The sequence below is a fragment of the Podarcis cretensis genome (assembly GCF_951804945.1).
Source record: "Podarcis cretensis genome assembly, chromosome: 9".
NCBI lineage: Eukaryota > Metazoa > Chordata > Lepidosauria > Squamata > Lacertidae > Podarcis > Podarcis cretensis.
The window spans coordinates 60,877,861-60,894,220 of record NC_137178.1 but is presented as its reverse complement, the minus strand read 5'-3'; the positions used below and the strand labels follow the sequence as shown (position 1 = coordinate 60,894,220).

General features: G+C 43.5%; 1 protein-coding gene across 5 annotated transcripts in view; it reads left to right on the top strand.

The window, feature by feature from the left end:
• The window catches only part of GABRG1 (gamma-aminobutyric acid type A receptor subunit gamma1), a 77,799-nt gene extending 70,132 nt beyond the window's left edge, over positions 1–7,667 (top strand). For 4 of the 5 annotated variants that reach the window (XM_079989800.1, XM_079989801.1, XM_079989802.1 and 1 more), the window contains one exon: positions 6,645–7,667. In XM_079989800.1, coding sequence (XP_079845926.1) covers positions 6,645–6,920 — 276 coding nt within the window. In that variant the 3' untranslated portion in view covers positions 6,921–7,667. The remainder of the gene's footprint in view (positions 1–6,644) is intronic. The other variant, XM_079989799.1, reaches the window with a different exon arrangement.
• The last annotated feature ends 8,693 nt before the right edge of the window (positions 7,668–16,360 follow it).

Here is a 16,360-nt window from a genome sequence, read left to right as displayed (position 1 = left end):
TCTGCTGCCTGAGGCAGCTGCTTCACTCTGCTTCATCATAGGGCCAGCCCCATTGCTCCCAACACTGACTTGGGAAGCTGTGTATAAGTGGCATTAGTCACAATCCACATCCATCCTGTCGTTTCTTGTGAACTACTGCATTTTAATGCTTTCCCACTCAAAAACCGGCCTTGACCCAAATGGAGAACTGCTCATTGGCTAAAGCCATCACCATCCCATCTCCACCCACTGATGCAGATACATAGTGGACAACTTACAATCATTTCCAACCATGCTCATGTGTACAATAAGGTGCAAATGTAGTTTCAAACACAGTGAAGAAAAAGGACCTCGCCGTATGTTAAGCTGTGAATGTGTACAGAGACATCTTTTTCAAAATCTGGTTGGTACCTGGCTGGGTCTGGGGAGAGCCCTTTGTGTTAAGGGGTACAAACTGGAACAGGTGTTGGAGCTGGTAGTTTGGGTAAATATAAAAGCAGAGCCCAGAGACAGTTTTGGAGAGATGTCTTCAGTTCTTTGCTAAGAATGCAATGACAGCTGATTGCTTAATATTGTGCTACATACATTTTGCATATAGCACAGAATTTTGAAGCTGGCTTTCAGTTTTTGCATGCCGTGCAACCTTGCTTAGTGAGATAGAAATCTCAGGTAAATGTATATCAATACTTGGCAGTCACACACTTGCACATAATTATGTTCACTTCCACCATTGATTTCCGTGGTACTAAATTTCCCATAAGGTTGCCACTAGGAGCCAAAACATAATAAGCACTCTAGATTTTTCCTTTTCTTTGTCTATATGCACTTCAGCTAGAGAGTAATGAAGAACCCATGCTTCTTCCAGTCCTCTAATCATTTTGATATTGTTTGAAATTTGTCACAGGGTACCTGGGTGATGTTCTGTAGTCATTTTGTTATGTTTGGAGAGAGCTCCTTTTTTTATACCACTGTCTCAGTCACTCTAAATAACAATTACCATTCGTCTCTTCAATTATTTTGAACTTCAAAAGAGACCAGTGCACAGAAACATGAACATTTAATAATCCCCAGAGGGTAAACATACTAAAATATTAATATGGAGCATATCATTAAGCAATATATAAATTTAGCCCTCTCCTATAAATAAATAAGAAGTTACTTTTCGTTACTATGATGTTGAGATTTTTTTTTTAAAAAATATGGAAATTCCCAAGCACCATAATAAAGGATCACTGAACTGGAATCATGAGGACTGCAAAGAGCTTTCTGAAATGGAAGAATGGCTAAGTTAAGAATTAGGACAGAAAGCATCGTCTCATATTTAATTCACTGTGCATTATATCAAACCTTAATGCTGAAACCAATCTTTACAGCAGCTTGAATTCACCACATTTTCACTTTCCAGACAGAGGGTTGTATCTAAGCTCTAGTACACCCACTGAATTTAATGAACCTACATTGCTCATGCCCTCTAATTTTAACAGAATAATAATAATAATAATAATAATAATAATAATAATAATACTAGCGTCACAAAGAGTCGAACACGACTAAATGACTAAACAATAATAATAAAGCGATAAAACATCAGACATTAAAAACTTCCCTAAACAGGACTGCCTTCAGATGTCTTCTAAAAGTCAGGTAGTTGTTTATTTCCTTGACATCTGATGGGAGGGCGTTCCACAGGGCAGGCGCCACTACCAAGAAGGCCCTCTGCCTGGTTGCCTGTAACCTCACTTCTCACAGTGAGGGAACCACCAGAAGGCCCTCGGTGCTGGACCTCAGTGAACAATGGCGGTGGAGATGCTCCTTCAGGTATACTGGACCGAGGCCATTTAGGGCTTTAAAGGTCAGCACCAACACTTTGAATTGTGCTCGGAAACATCCTGTGAGCCAATGTAGGTCTTTCAGGACTGGTGTTATATGGTCTCAGTGGCTACTCCCAGTCACCAGTCTAGCTGCCACATTACTCATTAATATGAGTAAGGCTAATATTGAACACAACCCAGTGTGTGTATTCGTTGCTGGTAATTTTTAAATTATTGCCAAAGCAAACACCTATTCTTTCATTGCTTACTTGTTATCTGGACAGCTGCCCAAAATAGCAGAATCTGACGGATGCCTACTACAGAAAAAGAAGTATCCCAGTTCTGATTTGTGCATTATTTCATGCACAGATAGCTAGCTCCCTGCACAAGCTGTAAGAGCTGCTTCCAGGTCCCCTCTGTGCCATCAGTGTAGTGGAGAATTGTTTTATGACAGTCCTTAGGTGTTTTCCCCTAATTTTTTTTGTAATTCTGAAAACCTTTGGGTTATCCCAAGCTTACTGATATGTCCCCTTGTGCATGGATGGTACCACTTTTGCCACATTGAGAGAGAGAACTGAGATTGCTATCAGTATATATGATAATTCCATGGAAATAATAGCATTTATACAATGAAATAATGGCAGCAATAAGAGCTCCTTTAATGCTTTTTATTAAAAAAAAAACTTGCATACATTGTACAGGTACAGTTAACTAATATGGCCATTTGGTAGTAGAGGAATTATACCCATCTTTGATGCCACCTTTTCCCCGCAATGCTTATGGTTCAATTAAGGAGATTAGATTCTTTCTACTGGAAAGATATCGTTTAGTAACCAATATGTCAGAAATGTGTCCCATCCAAAACTTTTTATTTCTTCACACAAAGAGGAAATTATCTGCCTGCTGTATTAAAATGTGTTTAAGCATTGCATTTTAACAACACTGCAGATGGTAATTGGCTCAGTTAGATCCTAAACGCTACCAAGAATGCTGAAAAAGCAGCTTGTATGAAAATACCTATTTAAAATTTAATCATATAATTTCAGTAAATTTGAGTAGCTCTAATGGTTGCTGGACTATTTCAGCTCCATTCCTGGGTTGTGAACAGGCTTCGAAGACCTTCATTCTGAGACACGGCACTATCTCTGGAAAGTCAACATTTCACAAACTCTTGAGTCTAATAACATTGTAACTCGAGTTATTAGGCTCCATATTATTTGATTCCTAATCCTTGCATTTATATTACCCTATAATCCCATGTGTGGGACGCAGGTGGCGCTGTGGGTTAAAGCCTCAGCGCCTAGGGCTTGCCGATCGAAAGGTCAGCGGTTTGAATCCCTGCGGCGGGGTGCGCTCCCGCTGCTCGGTCCCAGCGCCTGCCAACCTAGCAGTTCGAAAGCACCTCCGGGTGCAAGTAGATAAATAGGGACCGCTTACCAGCGGGAAGGTAAACGGTGTTTCTGTGTGCGGCTCTGGCTCGCCAGAGCAGCGATGTCACGCTGGCCACGTGACCCGGAAGTGTCTCCGGACAGCGCTGGCCCCTGGCCTCTTAAGTGAGATGGGCGCACAACCCCAGAGTCTGTCAAGACTGGCCCGTACGGGCAGGGGTACCTTTACCTTTACCTTTATAATCCCATGTATATCTTGAGTTTCATGATGGAAGAAAAGTAGGATGTAAACACACTTAAATTAAACAAATACATCTTTAGCATTAACCTTCCATTATTCTAGCATTTGGTCTTTCGACATGCGTATTGGATAGTGAACTTAACCACATACTTGTCATTCGAGGACCCGATCCCTGCTTGGGGAATAAAGACATGTGGACACAGAATGTAAGGTTAATGTGTAAGGTAAAGGCCACAACTTTATTGATTACAGCATGTGAGAAGGTATTGGCTTAGGCATTGGACCACGGAACATTAGACTCCACCCACTGGTAGAGGGGTGAGTCTGAGGAGGGGTTAACCACCAGTAGGGGAAGCCTGTTGATGCTAATCCAACCATAGGCTCTCTTCCTGATGTCACCGAGGGTCGTGCCATGGCCTCCCGCCACACGGGCATCGGACAGGATCCACGACCGCCGGATTCCTTTAGCGGAATACCCAAAATTGTCAGGGAAGGCAATGGCCACACCTTGCCACCCGAAACACCAACAACACATTCCAATGCCTAACCGCCAAATACCACGAAAGTTGTGACGGTTGCTACGAGGTAGGCGAAAAAACCCAAGAGGCCGGGCCAATTTAGCCAATTGGAAAAAAACTCCTACCAGGCCCCCTGGTTAAACAGGGCGACCAACCAGAGGTCCATAGCAAAATCTCAGGAACAGCTAATCTAAAGGGAGTGGAGGGTGGGTGACTCGAAGAAAATGTGTGTGCAATGGTGGGGATCGCTGGCGCAACTGCGTTTGAGCAGCAAGCTACATCCCCGTCGAGCTTCCCTATTGGGTGCGCAACTGGGGAGGGGCGTGGCGCCAGCCCTGGAGTTGAAGGAGGGGGCGGAGCGCCCCCTGCATGACGCGGGAATCATCTCCCGATCACAACCCCTCCCCTCCTGGGAGGAGGAAAGGCTTTATCTCTCTAAAAAGTCTTACCCTTGAGCCTGTTAAAGGTAAAGGTAAAGGTACCCCTGCCCGTACGGGCCAGTCTTGACAGACTCTGGGGTTGTGCGCCCATCTCACTTAAGAGGCCAGGGGCCAGCGCTGTCCGGAGACACTTCCGGGTCACGTGGCCAGCGTGACATCGCTGCTCTGGCCAGAGCCAGAGCCAGAGCCGCACACGGAAACGCCGTTTACCTTCCCGCTGGTAAGCGGTCCCTATTTATCTACTTGCACCCAGAGGTGCTTTCGAACTGCTAGGTTGGCAGGCGCTGGGACCGAGCAGCGGGAGCGCACCCCGCCGCAGGGATTCGAACCGCCGACCTTTCGATCGGCAAGCCCTAGGCGCTGAGGCTTTAACCCACAGCGCCACCTGCGTCCCCTTGAGCCTGTTAGGACCTATTAAAACTGCACTGTTTTGCAGATCTTGTTACTTAAGATTTTTGTTGTGAGCAAGGTCCCTTGCATCGCATTTCATTCTCTACTGGAACTAATTTATATTTATATTTATATTTATATTTATATTTATATTTATATTTATATTTATATTTATATTTATATTTATATTTATATTTATATTTATATTTATATTTATATTTATATTTATATTTATATTTATATTTATATTTATATTTATGGGTTTCCCCAGCCAGTCTGGGCGGCTTTCAACATAGCATTAAAAACAGAATAAAACTTCAAACATTAAAAACTTCCCTAAACAGGGCTGCCTTCAGATCTCTTCTAAAAGTCAGATAGTTGTTTATTTCTTTGACATCTGATGTGTCTACAGTAAAATGTGCCTACAGCAAACTATTTTAGGCATGCATAATGCTCCTCCTTGGACATTTAAATATATGAACTGTAGTGATACTGCTAAGTTCAGAAACAATGCATCATCCACATTAGGAAGATAGCACTGAAGATTTAGTCAAAACATGAAGAAGATAATGATAAATAATGGCTTGGAGGACAAATGATGAAAGCAGAGCTGCTTAATTGCTGGGAAACAAGCCCAGGTTTCCCCATGGAGTGTTCATTTGACACACTGTTTACTACTGTGCGCTGACATGTGTACATTTAGGTGTACACCAAACAGGGGCGGCGTGTTCCATTTCACTGCTTGAGACCACACCTGCCACCACTTTCCGCTACTGCCACCTTCTGCCACTCAGTCTGCTTCATCCACCACTGACAGTGCCATCAGTGCCATCAACACTGATTTCAGGTCAGATCACACCAACTTCAGGTGAAATCTCACCTAAAACGGACATGAGCTTGCCCGAAATCGGCACCGTTGTTGGCAGTGCTTCTCCACCACTAGTGGAAGTGGCAGTGCAAGCAGGGTGCCCATGGGAGCGGCATCTCAGGGGTTTCTGCTGCCTGAGGCAGCAGGCCCACCCTGTCTAATGGCTGGGCCAACTTAGACACCAAAAAACATAATGTGTGATGTGTTAGCAGAGTCACTTGAATAACAGGGTCCAGAGAGAAAAGAAGCTGATAATAAACTTCATAACTTTAACAACAACAACAACAACAACAACAACAACAACAACAATAATTTTATTTATATCCCAGCCTCCCCAGGCGAAGCTGGGCTCAGAGTGGCTAACAACAATAAAAGTAGCACAGTTTACATAAAATCACAATCAATTAATTGAAATGCATTCCAAGATCAATTCATTCTAAAATCAATTCAAAATCAAATTAATGGCAACCATTGGGCTAGAGTTCTATGAGGATTATCGAAGGAGGGGGTCAGACTGTGCGTTAGCCAAAGGCCTGGTGGAACAGCTCTGTCTTGCAGGACCTGCGGAAAATGTCAAGTCCCACAGGGCCCTAGTCTCTTGTGACAGAGCGTTCCACCAGATCGGAGCCATGGCCGAAAAAGCCCTGGCTCTGGTTGAGGCCAGCCTAACCTCCCTGTGGCCCGGGATCTCCAAGATGTTTTTATTTAAAGCTGTCCCCCCCATTGGGACATACCAGGAGAGGTGGATGAAGCAATGCATCATTTGAGGAGAAATAAAACAGAGGAGAAAGGAACATGACCAGGACATTGGAATAATTGACTAACCCTTGCTCTCAATGAGGAGTTTGAAGGTGAATTAAGTGGGGGTAGAGAGGTAGGGGAGTGGTGACTCCTAACAGAGAGTGGGTTTGAGAAGTTCATCTCTTCTTTTCTCCTCTCTCCATTGAACCTGACGGGCTTTTAACTAGTTCTTAAAAGCTGATCCTTAGCCTGTTATCATTTTCTTTAGACTCCTGCACTTCCTGTCCGCCCTGGATCAACGTTAATTCCAATCAACAGTCTCCGTCACCTTCAAGAACATCATGGCAATTACGGATATGAGTGCCTTGAAGGGAAAGACTGCACCAGCTTCTTTTGTTGCTTTGACGACTGCCGCACAGGATCGTGGAGAGAAGGACGAATACACATCCGCGTGGCCAAAATTGACTCCTATTCCCGGATCTTCTTTCCCACGGCCTTCGCTTTGTTCAACCTTGTCTACTGGATTGGTTACCTTTACCTATAAATGCCAGATATTTGACAATCTTGAAAAAAGGGATAACTGACACTCTGAAACACACCGCAGTAAATAAGATTAAAAGGTTAAAGCCCAGCGTATCATTTCATTTTGTTTTTATGTTGACATTTCAAGATGCGGAAATGAAATTGAGAAAATGTTGACTAGAACTTTTCTATCTTGACCATTTACAAAGCTGGCTGAAAACCCGTTTGGAAAGTTGGGCTTTTAAAATGTTTTCCATCATTTTTGCACTACAAAGATCCGTGGTTTAAAAACTAGACTAGGAATTTCCTTATAATTTGTTTAGAGAGAACAATAATTGTTTGAAGTGGATAATTTTGTTGCAGCTCTTACACCAAAGCTGACAAAGCCTTAAGAAACCGAGACCACTCTGAAGAAAGATTTAGACAACAGCTTATGTTCACAGAGTAATTGGATTTAAACTCATTTAAGCCCACTGACAAATAAATCACTTTAATGTGATGAAGTCAGCTCAAACCAGTTCATCCTGCTCAGACCAACTTTTGGATAGGGCTGAAAAATGACACTGAAGACCAAACTACATGTGATTCTGTGGGGGTAATTCATGATCGTATTCCCTGGTGTATTTGTATTTAACCTTTAAAAGCAGCCCTGGAGATTGACATCATTGGAATTGGGTTGCTATTAGATGGGGAAAGGAAGGATCTGCATCTGTATTGAGATATCCTTCAACTCCATCAGGGCCATTCAGAGTCTGAGGGAGAATCCCACTGGGAAATGCTCAGGTTTTAAATAAGAGGTTGGAAAATTCATTCCTGGATCTCCCACATGTAGTTTGGCCTTGCTAACTGACCAGCCCTCTCACGTTTTTAGCTCTCTGTGTAATATTGTTTCATATGGAAATATGTTGGACCAAGAACAAGATATTCATTTGCCTAAAGAGATGAGAGCAGCATGGAACCAGCATGTTACATCAAATCATGATACTTCTGGGTGCTTTCTGCCCTATATTTATTCATTTCATAAAATTTATATGCCACTTGATTGTAGGGGGGGGGAGCTCAAAGTGGTTTATATGTCACATTTGTTACATGTTTTCCTTAAAAAAAAATAGTCTACTTGTCATCACTTTTGAGAGACTCCTGCCACAGAACACAACATCCCAGAAAAGACCCCTCCTCCCAGCTGTCTTTGGTATAAACTGAAGTGCAGCAGAAATCCAAGATCTGTGTTACTTTTAAGTGGTGCTGCTGCTGCTTCTCTTTGGTCACGTCACATGAGGAAGCAAAAAGCAGCAGAATAATGCCTCAAAAGGTGCACTTAAAACAAGTTTTTTCCCCCAGGCCCGATACTTTTTGTGTAAGCTCACTCGTCTTCATGGGCAACTGAAATGTGGAATCGCATCAGCTCAAGCAATTCTTTATGCTATTCGCCACATCTTCAGGAAAACTGGAATCGAGGAGATCACATAGGGTGTGATATCACAATCTTGCTTCCCATTAGCATTGTCCCTCCCAGAGGTCTGGGCAGCACTAATGTGATATATAACCCCATTGTTAGTTTCTCCCAAGTGGTGTCATCAGTTCCAGCCATGCGATAGAGCAGGACCATGCAGAGGTGGCAAATACATTTGGAAACATAAGAACCATGAGATTTGGACACACAAGACAGATGATGAAATGCTATTCTTAGGAAAAGTTATATGTCATATTATAGTGGAGTGTTGGAAAGCAATAGAAGTTACTAGAAAACCCCTCATACAAATCCATAGGTGAGAGATATTGTCTCCCTCAGATGTCAACATGACTTGGCCAGCCTTGGGTGTTGTGCACCTTAGCTTGGCAATGGGAGAGTGATTCACCTTTTCATCTGTGGAAGCAAAATGTCTTAGGTCGCCCTGTCAAGGAACAATCTACATTGAAATGCAGAAAACTACAGAGATGAGATTTCTTTAAAGTCATCTCATGGGTTCCAGTCTGAGCTGAGATGTGGGCCAGAAAGTTAAAGATAAATGCAAAGAGCTCATTTAATAATTATTTAGATGTAAAGATGTTCTAGAAGAGGAGGGGCAGAAATTACCACAGGACGTCGCCACAGCTTGCCCCACATTTGTTGTGTTGTGATTGACTAGTTGCCCTGGGCTCACCATTGTATGGCAACCACCAACCACCAGATTTGTTAGGTTTTAAAACTTTTTGTAAAGGCTTTTAGAACAGTTTCTTTTAGGAAAACAGCGTATTCTCATGACGGATTTCCTGTCAGTCACTTGGAGCCATGCCGTTGTCAATTGTGGTTCGGCCTGCACAACACCACTTGGCTCGGGAGAGATTAATCATGTCAGCTTCTCAGCAACTATGGGTTACAGAATGTGATACTCTTCGATCCTACAAAGGCTCCCAGTTTCAGTTTGCTCATTAATCTGAGCATTTTGGGAACTCTGTTTCTACATCTGGCTACAGACCCATTGGTGCCTTTTTGGCTTTACATCTTTTGAGCCTCCTGGCTTTTCCTTTGCCTCGTTCCATTTTCCCTCACCTTGTTTTGCCTGTGGCTTGACTAGAACTGGATCTGATGACAGAACGAAGGTGTGTTTCATACAGGTACACTGCCTCCACCACAGCTGCCTATATCCTGAAAACAAATCCCGTCATACAGAATCTAGGTATGACAGTTGTAACTATTTGTGATGTATCTAAATGTGGGACACAAAATGGCCGACTGCCGATGGTGTAAATAAATAAAAAAATCAGATAGCCTCCAGCGTATACTATGAAGTCACACACCTTGTCCCACAAGCGACCTTGTCAACGAGAATCACTTACTGGCATTACACTTCATGTCGTTGCCTGAGCAAGCATTTCGTTTGCTGTAAAAAAACACCCAGCCCTAAACTCAGGGACAGGCTGTGAATGTGTTTGAGAAAGCTATGACTGGTCATGGCCCAATGGCAAATGTCTACTGTGGGTTTTGAGATGTATGCTTTCCCTTCACATTTTATGTCTGCTGTGGAAGACAGGTGGACTTGAGATGCCCTAAATGGTCTTCTAAGACAATCTGGCAAACATCCGTGGAATATTTGGCTGGGAAAAAGAAAACGGTTAAAATGTGCAGGAAAATAGTTTAAGTACATCTCTTTGCTTCTAGAGTCATTCAACAACTACTTCTTGGTTTAATGTTTTGTAATAAAATGGTCCGATGTGGTAGTGTTTTGTGACTAGTCCATTATCTGTCTGAAGTGACTGAAAAAATATCGATGTTCAAAATTCTCTAGCTGTATATAGGCAGAGAATTGTATGGTTTTCCTATTCTTCCTGGTGGAGAGTTCTGTGAACTCGTTGTCTTCAGTATTCCTTAACCTACAGAGACTGATCTAATAAAATATACCACTTTACCTCTTCTGATTTGCTATCTATATTATAATGCACTCAGATAATTTGTAGAAGTAGTGGTGGCGGCAAAACCACTGGCAGTAAATATCTGAAAATGCCGAGATTTTATTGGCTGCCGTTGAATTAGCTGCTCAGGTGCTGGAGAGGGAGAAGGCAAAAGGAGCCAGAAGAGAAACAGACTTCCGAGGCCTAGGAAAAGGAGCTGATGGGTATCTAAGTAACTGGGTGCAGGTCCATGGAAGTTGAAGTGGGAGCTCAAGACAGAAGAGCTGAGCAAGGAGTGGTCTACAGGAATGAAAACAAGGGGAACAGCCAAAGCTTGGTGGTAGAGCATCTGCTTTGCATACATTAGGTCCCAGGTCCAATCCATAGCTGTCAACTTTTCCCTTTTCTTGCGAGGAATCCTATTCAGAATAAGGGGATTTCCCTTAGAAAAAGGGAAACGTTGACAGCTATGGTTCAATTCCCAGCATCTCCATGTAGGACTGGCAGAAAACCCTGCCTCAGACTTTGTATAACACTTTCCTATGTTCCTATGGTCAGAAAGGTCCAGGAGGAGAGGTGAGCAGGACCAGATCCAGGAGTGATAGGGAGCAGAAGGCTGCAATTCATAAATCAATCAGCCAGATCTTCTCCGGGCCTTCAGCACCCGTTTAATGCAATACACCCTTAAGTATCTTCATATAAAGCATTTACAATAGATGGATCAGCCTATTCAAATATTTAATTGGAAGTTTTGAGATAGATTTTATTTGATTTGCTCCTTTTATTAAAAACATTTTTTAAAGTCACTGTATTACTGCAAATGTTCCACTTTGGTCTCTGTAGTCTGTAATAATTGCTTCTGATAATGTAATGTGTATCCTTTCTGATTAACTAGGCCATTAACTTACTGACACATAGATCTAGGGCTTAACCAAACTGTTTGAATAATGTTTTCGTTGGAAGCTGCCCAGAGTGGCTGGGGCAACCCAGTAAGATGGGGAGGGGTACAATTATTATTATTATTATTATTATTATTATTATTATTATTGCTGCTACTACTACTATTACTACTACTACTATTATCTTCTGATAATTTTGGAGCAACGCCTGTAAAATTATTCATTGACATTTCTCTCTGTTATATGTTTGTTTGCTACCAGTGTAGTCAAATCTGATAGGCTCATAATTACCACAGAAATCCTTAACTAGGGATGTCCATACTTCAAACACACCAATCCCTAAATGACCGTATCATTACATATTACAGATTGGGAGTGGGGTGGGAAGCTGAGAGAAAAGTCTATCCAGTAGGGCCACTGCTCAGGTGAAATATGTGTCGGATACTTTCCAGCACATCCACATTACACAGCAACAGACAATAGTAATTCTTTCTTGGCTGCAAACCCTGGGAAGGATGATTCTGTGAGGAGGGCTAGATTGTAATAACTGAGGGGATGTGGGTGGCGCTGTTGTCTAAAGCACTGAGCCTCTTAGGCTTGCCAATCAGAAGGTCAGCAGTTTGAATCCCTGTGACGGGGTGAGCTCCCATTGCTCTGTCCCAGCTCCTGCCAACCTAGCAGTTCAAAAGCACACCAACGCAAGTAGATAAATAGGTACCACTGTGGTGGGAAGGTAAATGGCATTTCCGTGCGCTCTGGTTTCCGTAGCGGTGTCCTGTTGTATCAGAAGCAGTTTAGTCCTACTGGCAACATGACCCAGAAAGCTATCTGTGGACAAACGCCGGCTCCCTCAGCCTGAAAGCGAGATGAGCGTCACAACCCCATAGTTGCCTTTGACTGGACTTAACTGTCCAGGAGTCCTTTACCTTTACCTATAATAACTCAGAGCTTTCAAGAACTTGGGACCAAGGACCACCTTACCTTGTATATGCCCTGCCCAATCAATTTGATCCTCCAAAAGGGCAATTTTACTAGTGCTGTATGCTTCTGAGGGTTGTCTTAAATCTACAAACACCATGGCTTTAGGTGGCTGCTGAAACACATCTCTTCATCTAGGCCTTCTCTGAGGGGTGCTGGTCTACCAAGCTGCAATGCACTTTTACTTCCTTTATTAATATAATGTTATTGCTAATTTTATGCTGTTTCCTGGCTGCCATGATATTTGGTTCTTCAGTGCTGGTGGTATAGAAATGTTAAATAAATAAATGATTAAATAAACAAGCAGCCCCACCCTGCCCCACCCCCAAATTACTATTCCCAGGATTCTTCGCAGAAAGCCATATCAACTGAAGTTGTATAACAGGGCTGGGGAACCAGTGGCCCTTCAGATGTGGCTGGGGTGGGGGGAATCCCATAGTTTCTAACCATTGGCCATGTTGGCTGGGGCTGATGGGAGTTTGAATTCATAACATCTTTAGGTCCACAGATTCCAACATCTTCTATGTAGTGCAGATCAGTCCTTGACCACTAGGTAATGTCGGCCATCATCATTTTAGTAGCACAGAGTTCAATGGTAGAATTTGGGAGGTGATACGGGGGAGCTCAGGGACGCGGGTGGTGCTGTGGGTAAAACCTTAGCGCCTAGGACTTGCCGATCGTCAGGTCGGTGGTTCGAATCCCCGCAGCGGGGTGCGTTCCCGTTGCTCGGTCCCAGCGCCTGCCAACCTAGCAGTTTGAAAGCACCCCTAAGTGCAAGTAGATAAATAAGGACCGCTTACTAACAGGAAGGTAAACGCCGTTTCCGTGTGCTGTGCTGGCTCGCCAGATGCAGCTTGTCACGCTGACCACGTGACCCAGAAGTGTCTTTGGACAGCGCTGGCCCCCGGCCTCTTAAGCGAGATGGGCGCGCAACCTCAGAGTCGGACACGACTGGCCCGTACGGGCAGGGGTACCTTTACCTTTACCTTTATGGAGGAGCTCAACCTCTTGTTGGAAGATGCAGACAAGCCAAGGCTACTTCATCTTCATTTGGCACTTCTCTGTGATTTCTTTCCCTTCTATTTGGTTGTGAGGTGCCAGTGACTGAATTAGAGAAATTCAACCCTTGGATCAGATTTGGGAATGGGGGCAAGGGCTGCTGAAGGAAGGGGGAGTAATAGAAAGTTGCCTCCCAGCGCCCCTTCATGGAAGCCTCCACTGGATCAAAGAGCTTCTATGAATGGTTGCAATGGGGGGGGGGGGAACCAGTGGCTGAAAAGACAGCTAAATTTTGATTTGAAAAGACAGCTAAATTGATCTTTTAATCTATTCCTTGATGATACCTGATGGGTGCTTATTTTTATATGTTTTGTTACAAATATTGTGTATGTGTGTTTTAAATTTTATTTCCCCTCACTGACTATTTGCGGGGGCCGGGGTTATTGGGTTGTTCTTGTTTTTATATTGATTATGTAGTTTGTGTTTTTATCCTGTGGACTGCCCTGAAAGCTGTGGCTATAGGGCGGTATATAAATTCAATTAATAATAATAATGAAGTAATTGGCAGAAAAGTGGAAGAAGAACAACTGTCTCTAAATTCTGTAAAACACTGGGGTGGCATATTAAAGCAGTTCTGGCTGCTTGGCTTATAAATACACAGTGCTTCAGTCTGTTGACAAAAGTTTCCTTTGTACCTCATTTGTTTCCTGGAGAAATAATTTTGGCTCTTCCTAGTACTGTGAAAGTAGACACAAATGGGAATGCAATGAACCGTAGTTTGGCAGGTAACAAATGTATTACTTGAACCTGGAATGTATTACCTTTTTTTCATCTGCCTGCAAACCATTTCCCTGGGTATGAGAAACTCTCACAGAAATTTCCCCAAATCTGGCAAACAAGGAGTGAGAAGATTGAACGGTTGGTGTTTCTGGGTTTTAAGTCTTACTGCCCCAGCAAATAAACGTTCAGGACAAATGTTCAGTGAATGTATTGTCCCACCATTATAACACCAATCAAGTATTCCACTCTCAACATCAAAAGGTTTGTAGATATCATGGTACATCAGTAAGTGTGGGAGACGGCTTAGGTTTCGTTGCACCGTTTTATTGAGGAATACGCCAGAGGCTAGACACCTGAAATGGCATTTCCCACCATTCTTTACAAGGTTTAATGAAAAGTACCTTGTGCAATTGTTTGGTTTGGTTTTGGTTCTTGCATTTCTATCACACCTTTTTCTCCAAGAAACTCAAGGTAGCATATGTGGCTCTCCCCCTCTTCATTTAATCCGCAGAACAGGCCTGTGGGTAGGTTAGGCTGAGACTAAAAGCAATAACGGTCAGCAGTGCAAGGCTGCTGACCTGACCTCCCACCACCAGAAGCACTGTGGTTTATCGGGGGGGGGGGAAGAGGAGTGAGGCAGGAAGGTGCAAATGCAGTGTCAGAGCTAATCTGGTGCTCCCAATGATACACTGGCATTGTGCCAAGCTTGTGCCCACTCCCTCCTGGTAAGCTGCAGTGATGCTGGTGACAGGAGGTCAGTTAAACATTGCAACTCTGCCAGCTGCTAGTGACTTGAAGAAAAACAAGGAAGGAACACTAACAATAGAGCATTGTGCAGGCAGCAAATCCAGGGATTGCTTGAACACTCATTTCCCTGTATGGCTTCTCCATCCTGAAGTAGAACCCAAACTGTATCTGCCTGCAGGGACTAACTGAAAATATTAAAGCTTGTCACATTGCATGTCCATTGCATGAAATTTCAAATTAAATTGTTTTTTTAAAAACTTCCCTAAACAGCGCTGCCTTCAGATGTCTTCTAAAAGTCAGGTAGTTGTTTATTTCCTTGACATCTGATGCAAGGGCGTTCCACAGGACGGGCACCACCACCAAGAAGGCCCTCTGCCTGGTTCCCTGTAACCTCACTTCTTGCAGTGGGGGAACCGCCAGAAGGCCCTCGGTGCTGAACCTCAGTGTCCGGGCTGAACGATGGCAGTGGAGATGCTCCTTCAGGTATACTGGACCGAGGCCGTTTAGGGCTTTACAGGTCAGCACCAACACTTTGAATTGTGCTCGGAAACATACTGGAGCCAATGTAGGGGGGAATTGAACCCTGGTCTCTCAGATCCTAGTCCAACATTCTAACCACTACACCACACTGGCTCTCACTTGTCCATCACTGGCTGTCATCATTATCATCATTGGTTGTACCATCCAGAACTGTTCATCAAATCTCCAGATTTGTATATCCAGCTGATCCCTTTCTTTTTCTTCCCTTTCCTGGAAATCAGAGCTTGTCAGTCAGTCTGGCTGTCTGCATGAAGTTGCAAAATCCCAGGAGTTCTGTGTGAATGCTGTCCCATTTCTTTTACTCTGTTCAAGTTCCTTCCATTTACTCAATTCACTTGACTGGAAAAAGGAACAGGCAAAATGAGCAGCCATTTCTTGAACAGATAAGGTAGTCTTCAGTCCTTTGTTATGTGAAGCACAATGTGGATGAACGTGTGTGCTTATGTGTGTATGTGAGGGAGAGGAAAATTGATTTTTGCCTAGGGCAGCAAAATGGGGCTCATCTGAGCTGGTCGTGCCTGAAATCTTCAAACGCTATTGTTCTGTGTAAAAAAGAGATCCATGACTTCAGTGTCCTGGGTTTCACACAATGCCAGTCAATACCTCTTACGGAGCTGAGCTTTGTTCTGTCCTGAGGCAAATAGCTGTGCCTAGCTTGTTGTGTCATCATAAAAGCATACGGCACCATTTCACTGTCATGTTTGAGGGCTTCTTAGTTGTCGTATTACGTGATTTAAAAGGAGGCTCAAAGATGCATTGCAACCTGATGGGATCTGGGAAAGGGCCAATGCTCAATAGCAAAGCATGTGCTTTGCATACAGGAAGCCCCATGTTGAATTCCTGGCATCTCCAGGAAGGGCTGGGAGAGATCTGAAATCATGAGAGCTGCTGCCAGACATTACTGAGCTAGGTGGACCAGTGCGCTGACTCAGTATAAGGCAACTTCCTATGCCGGAGCACAACTCCTTTCCTTCACCATTTGATCTCATCTTGCCCTTCCATCAATCCCTTGTTATGCTTCCTGTGTATGCATGCTGTGTATGCATGCTCAGACATACCGTATTTTTCGCTCCATAAGACGCACCTAGTTTTTAGAGGAGGAAAACAAGAAAAAAATATATTCTGAACGAAACAGTGGATTTTTGTG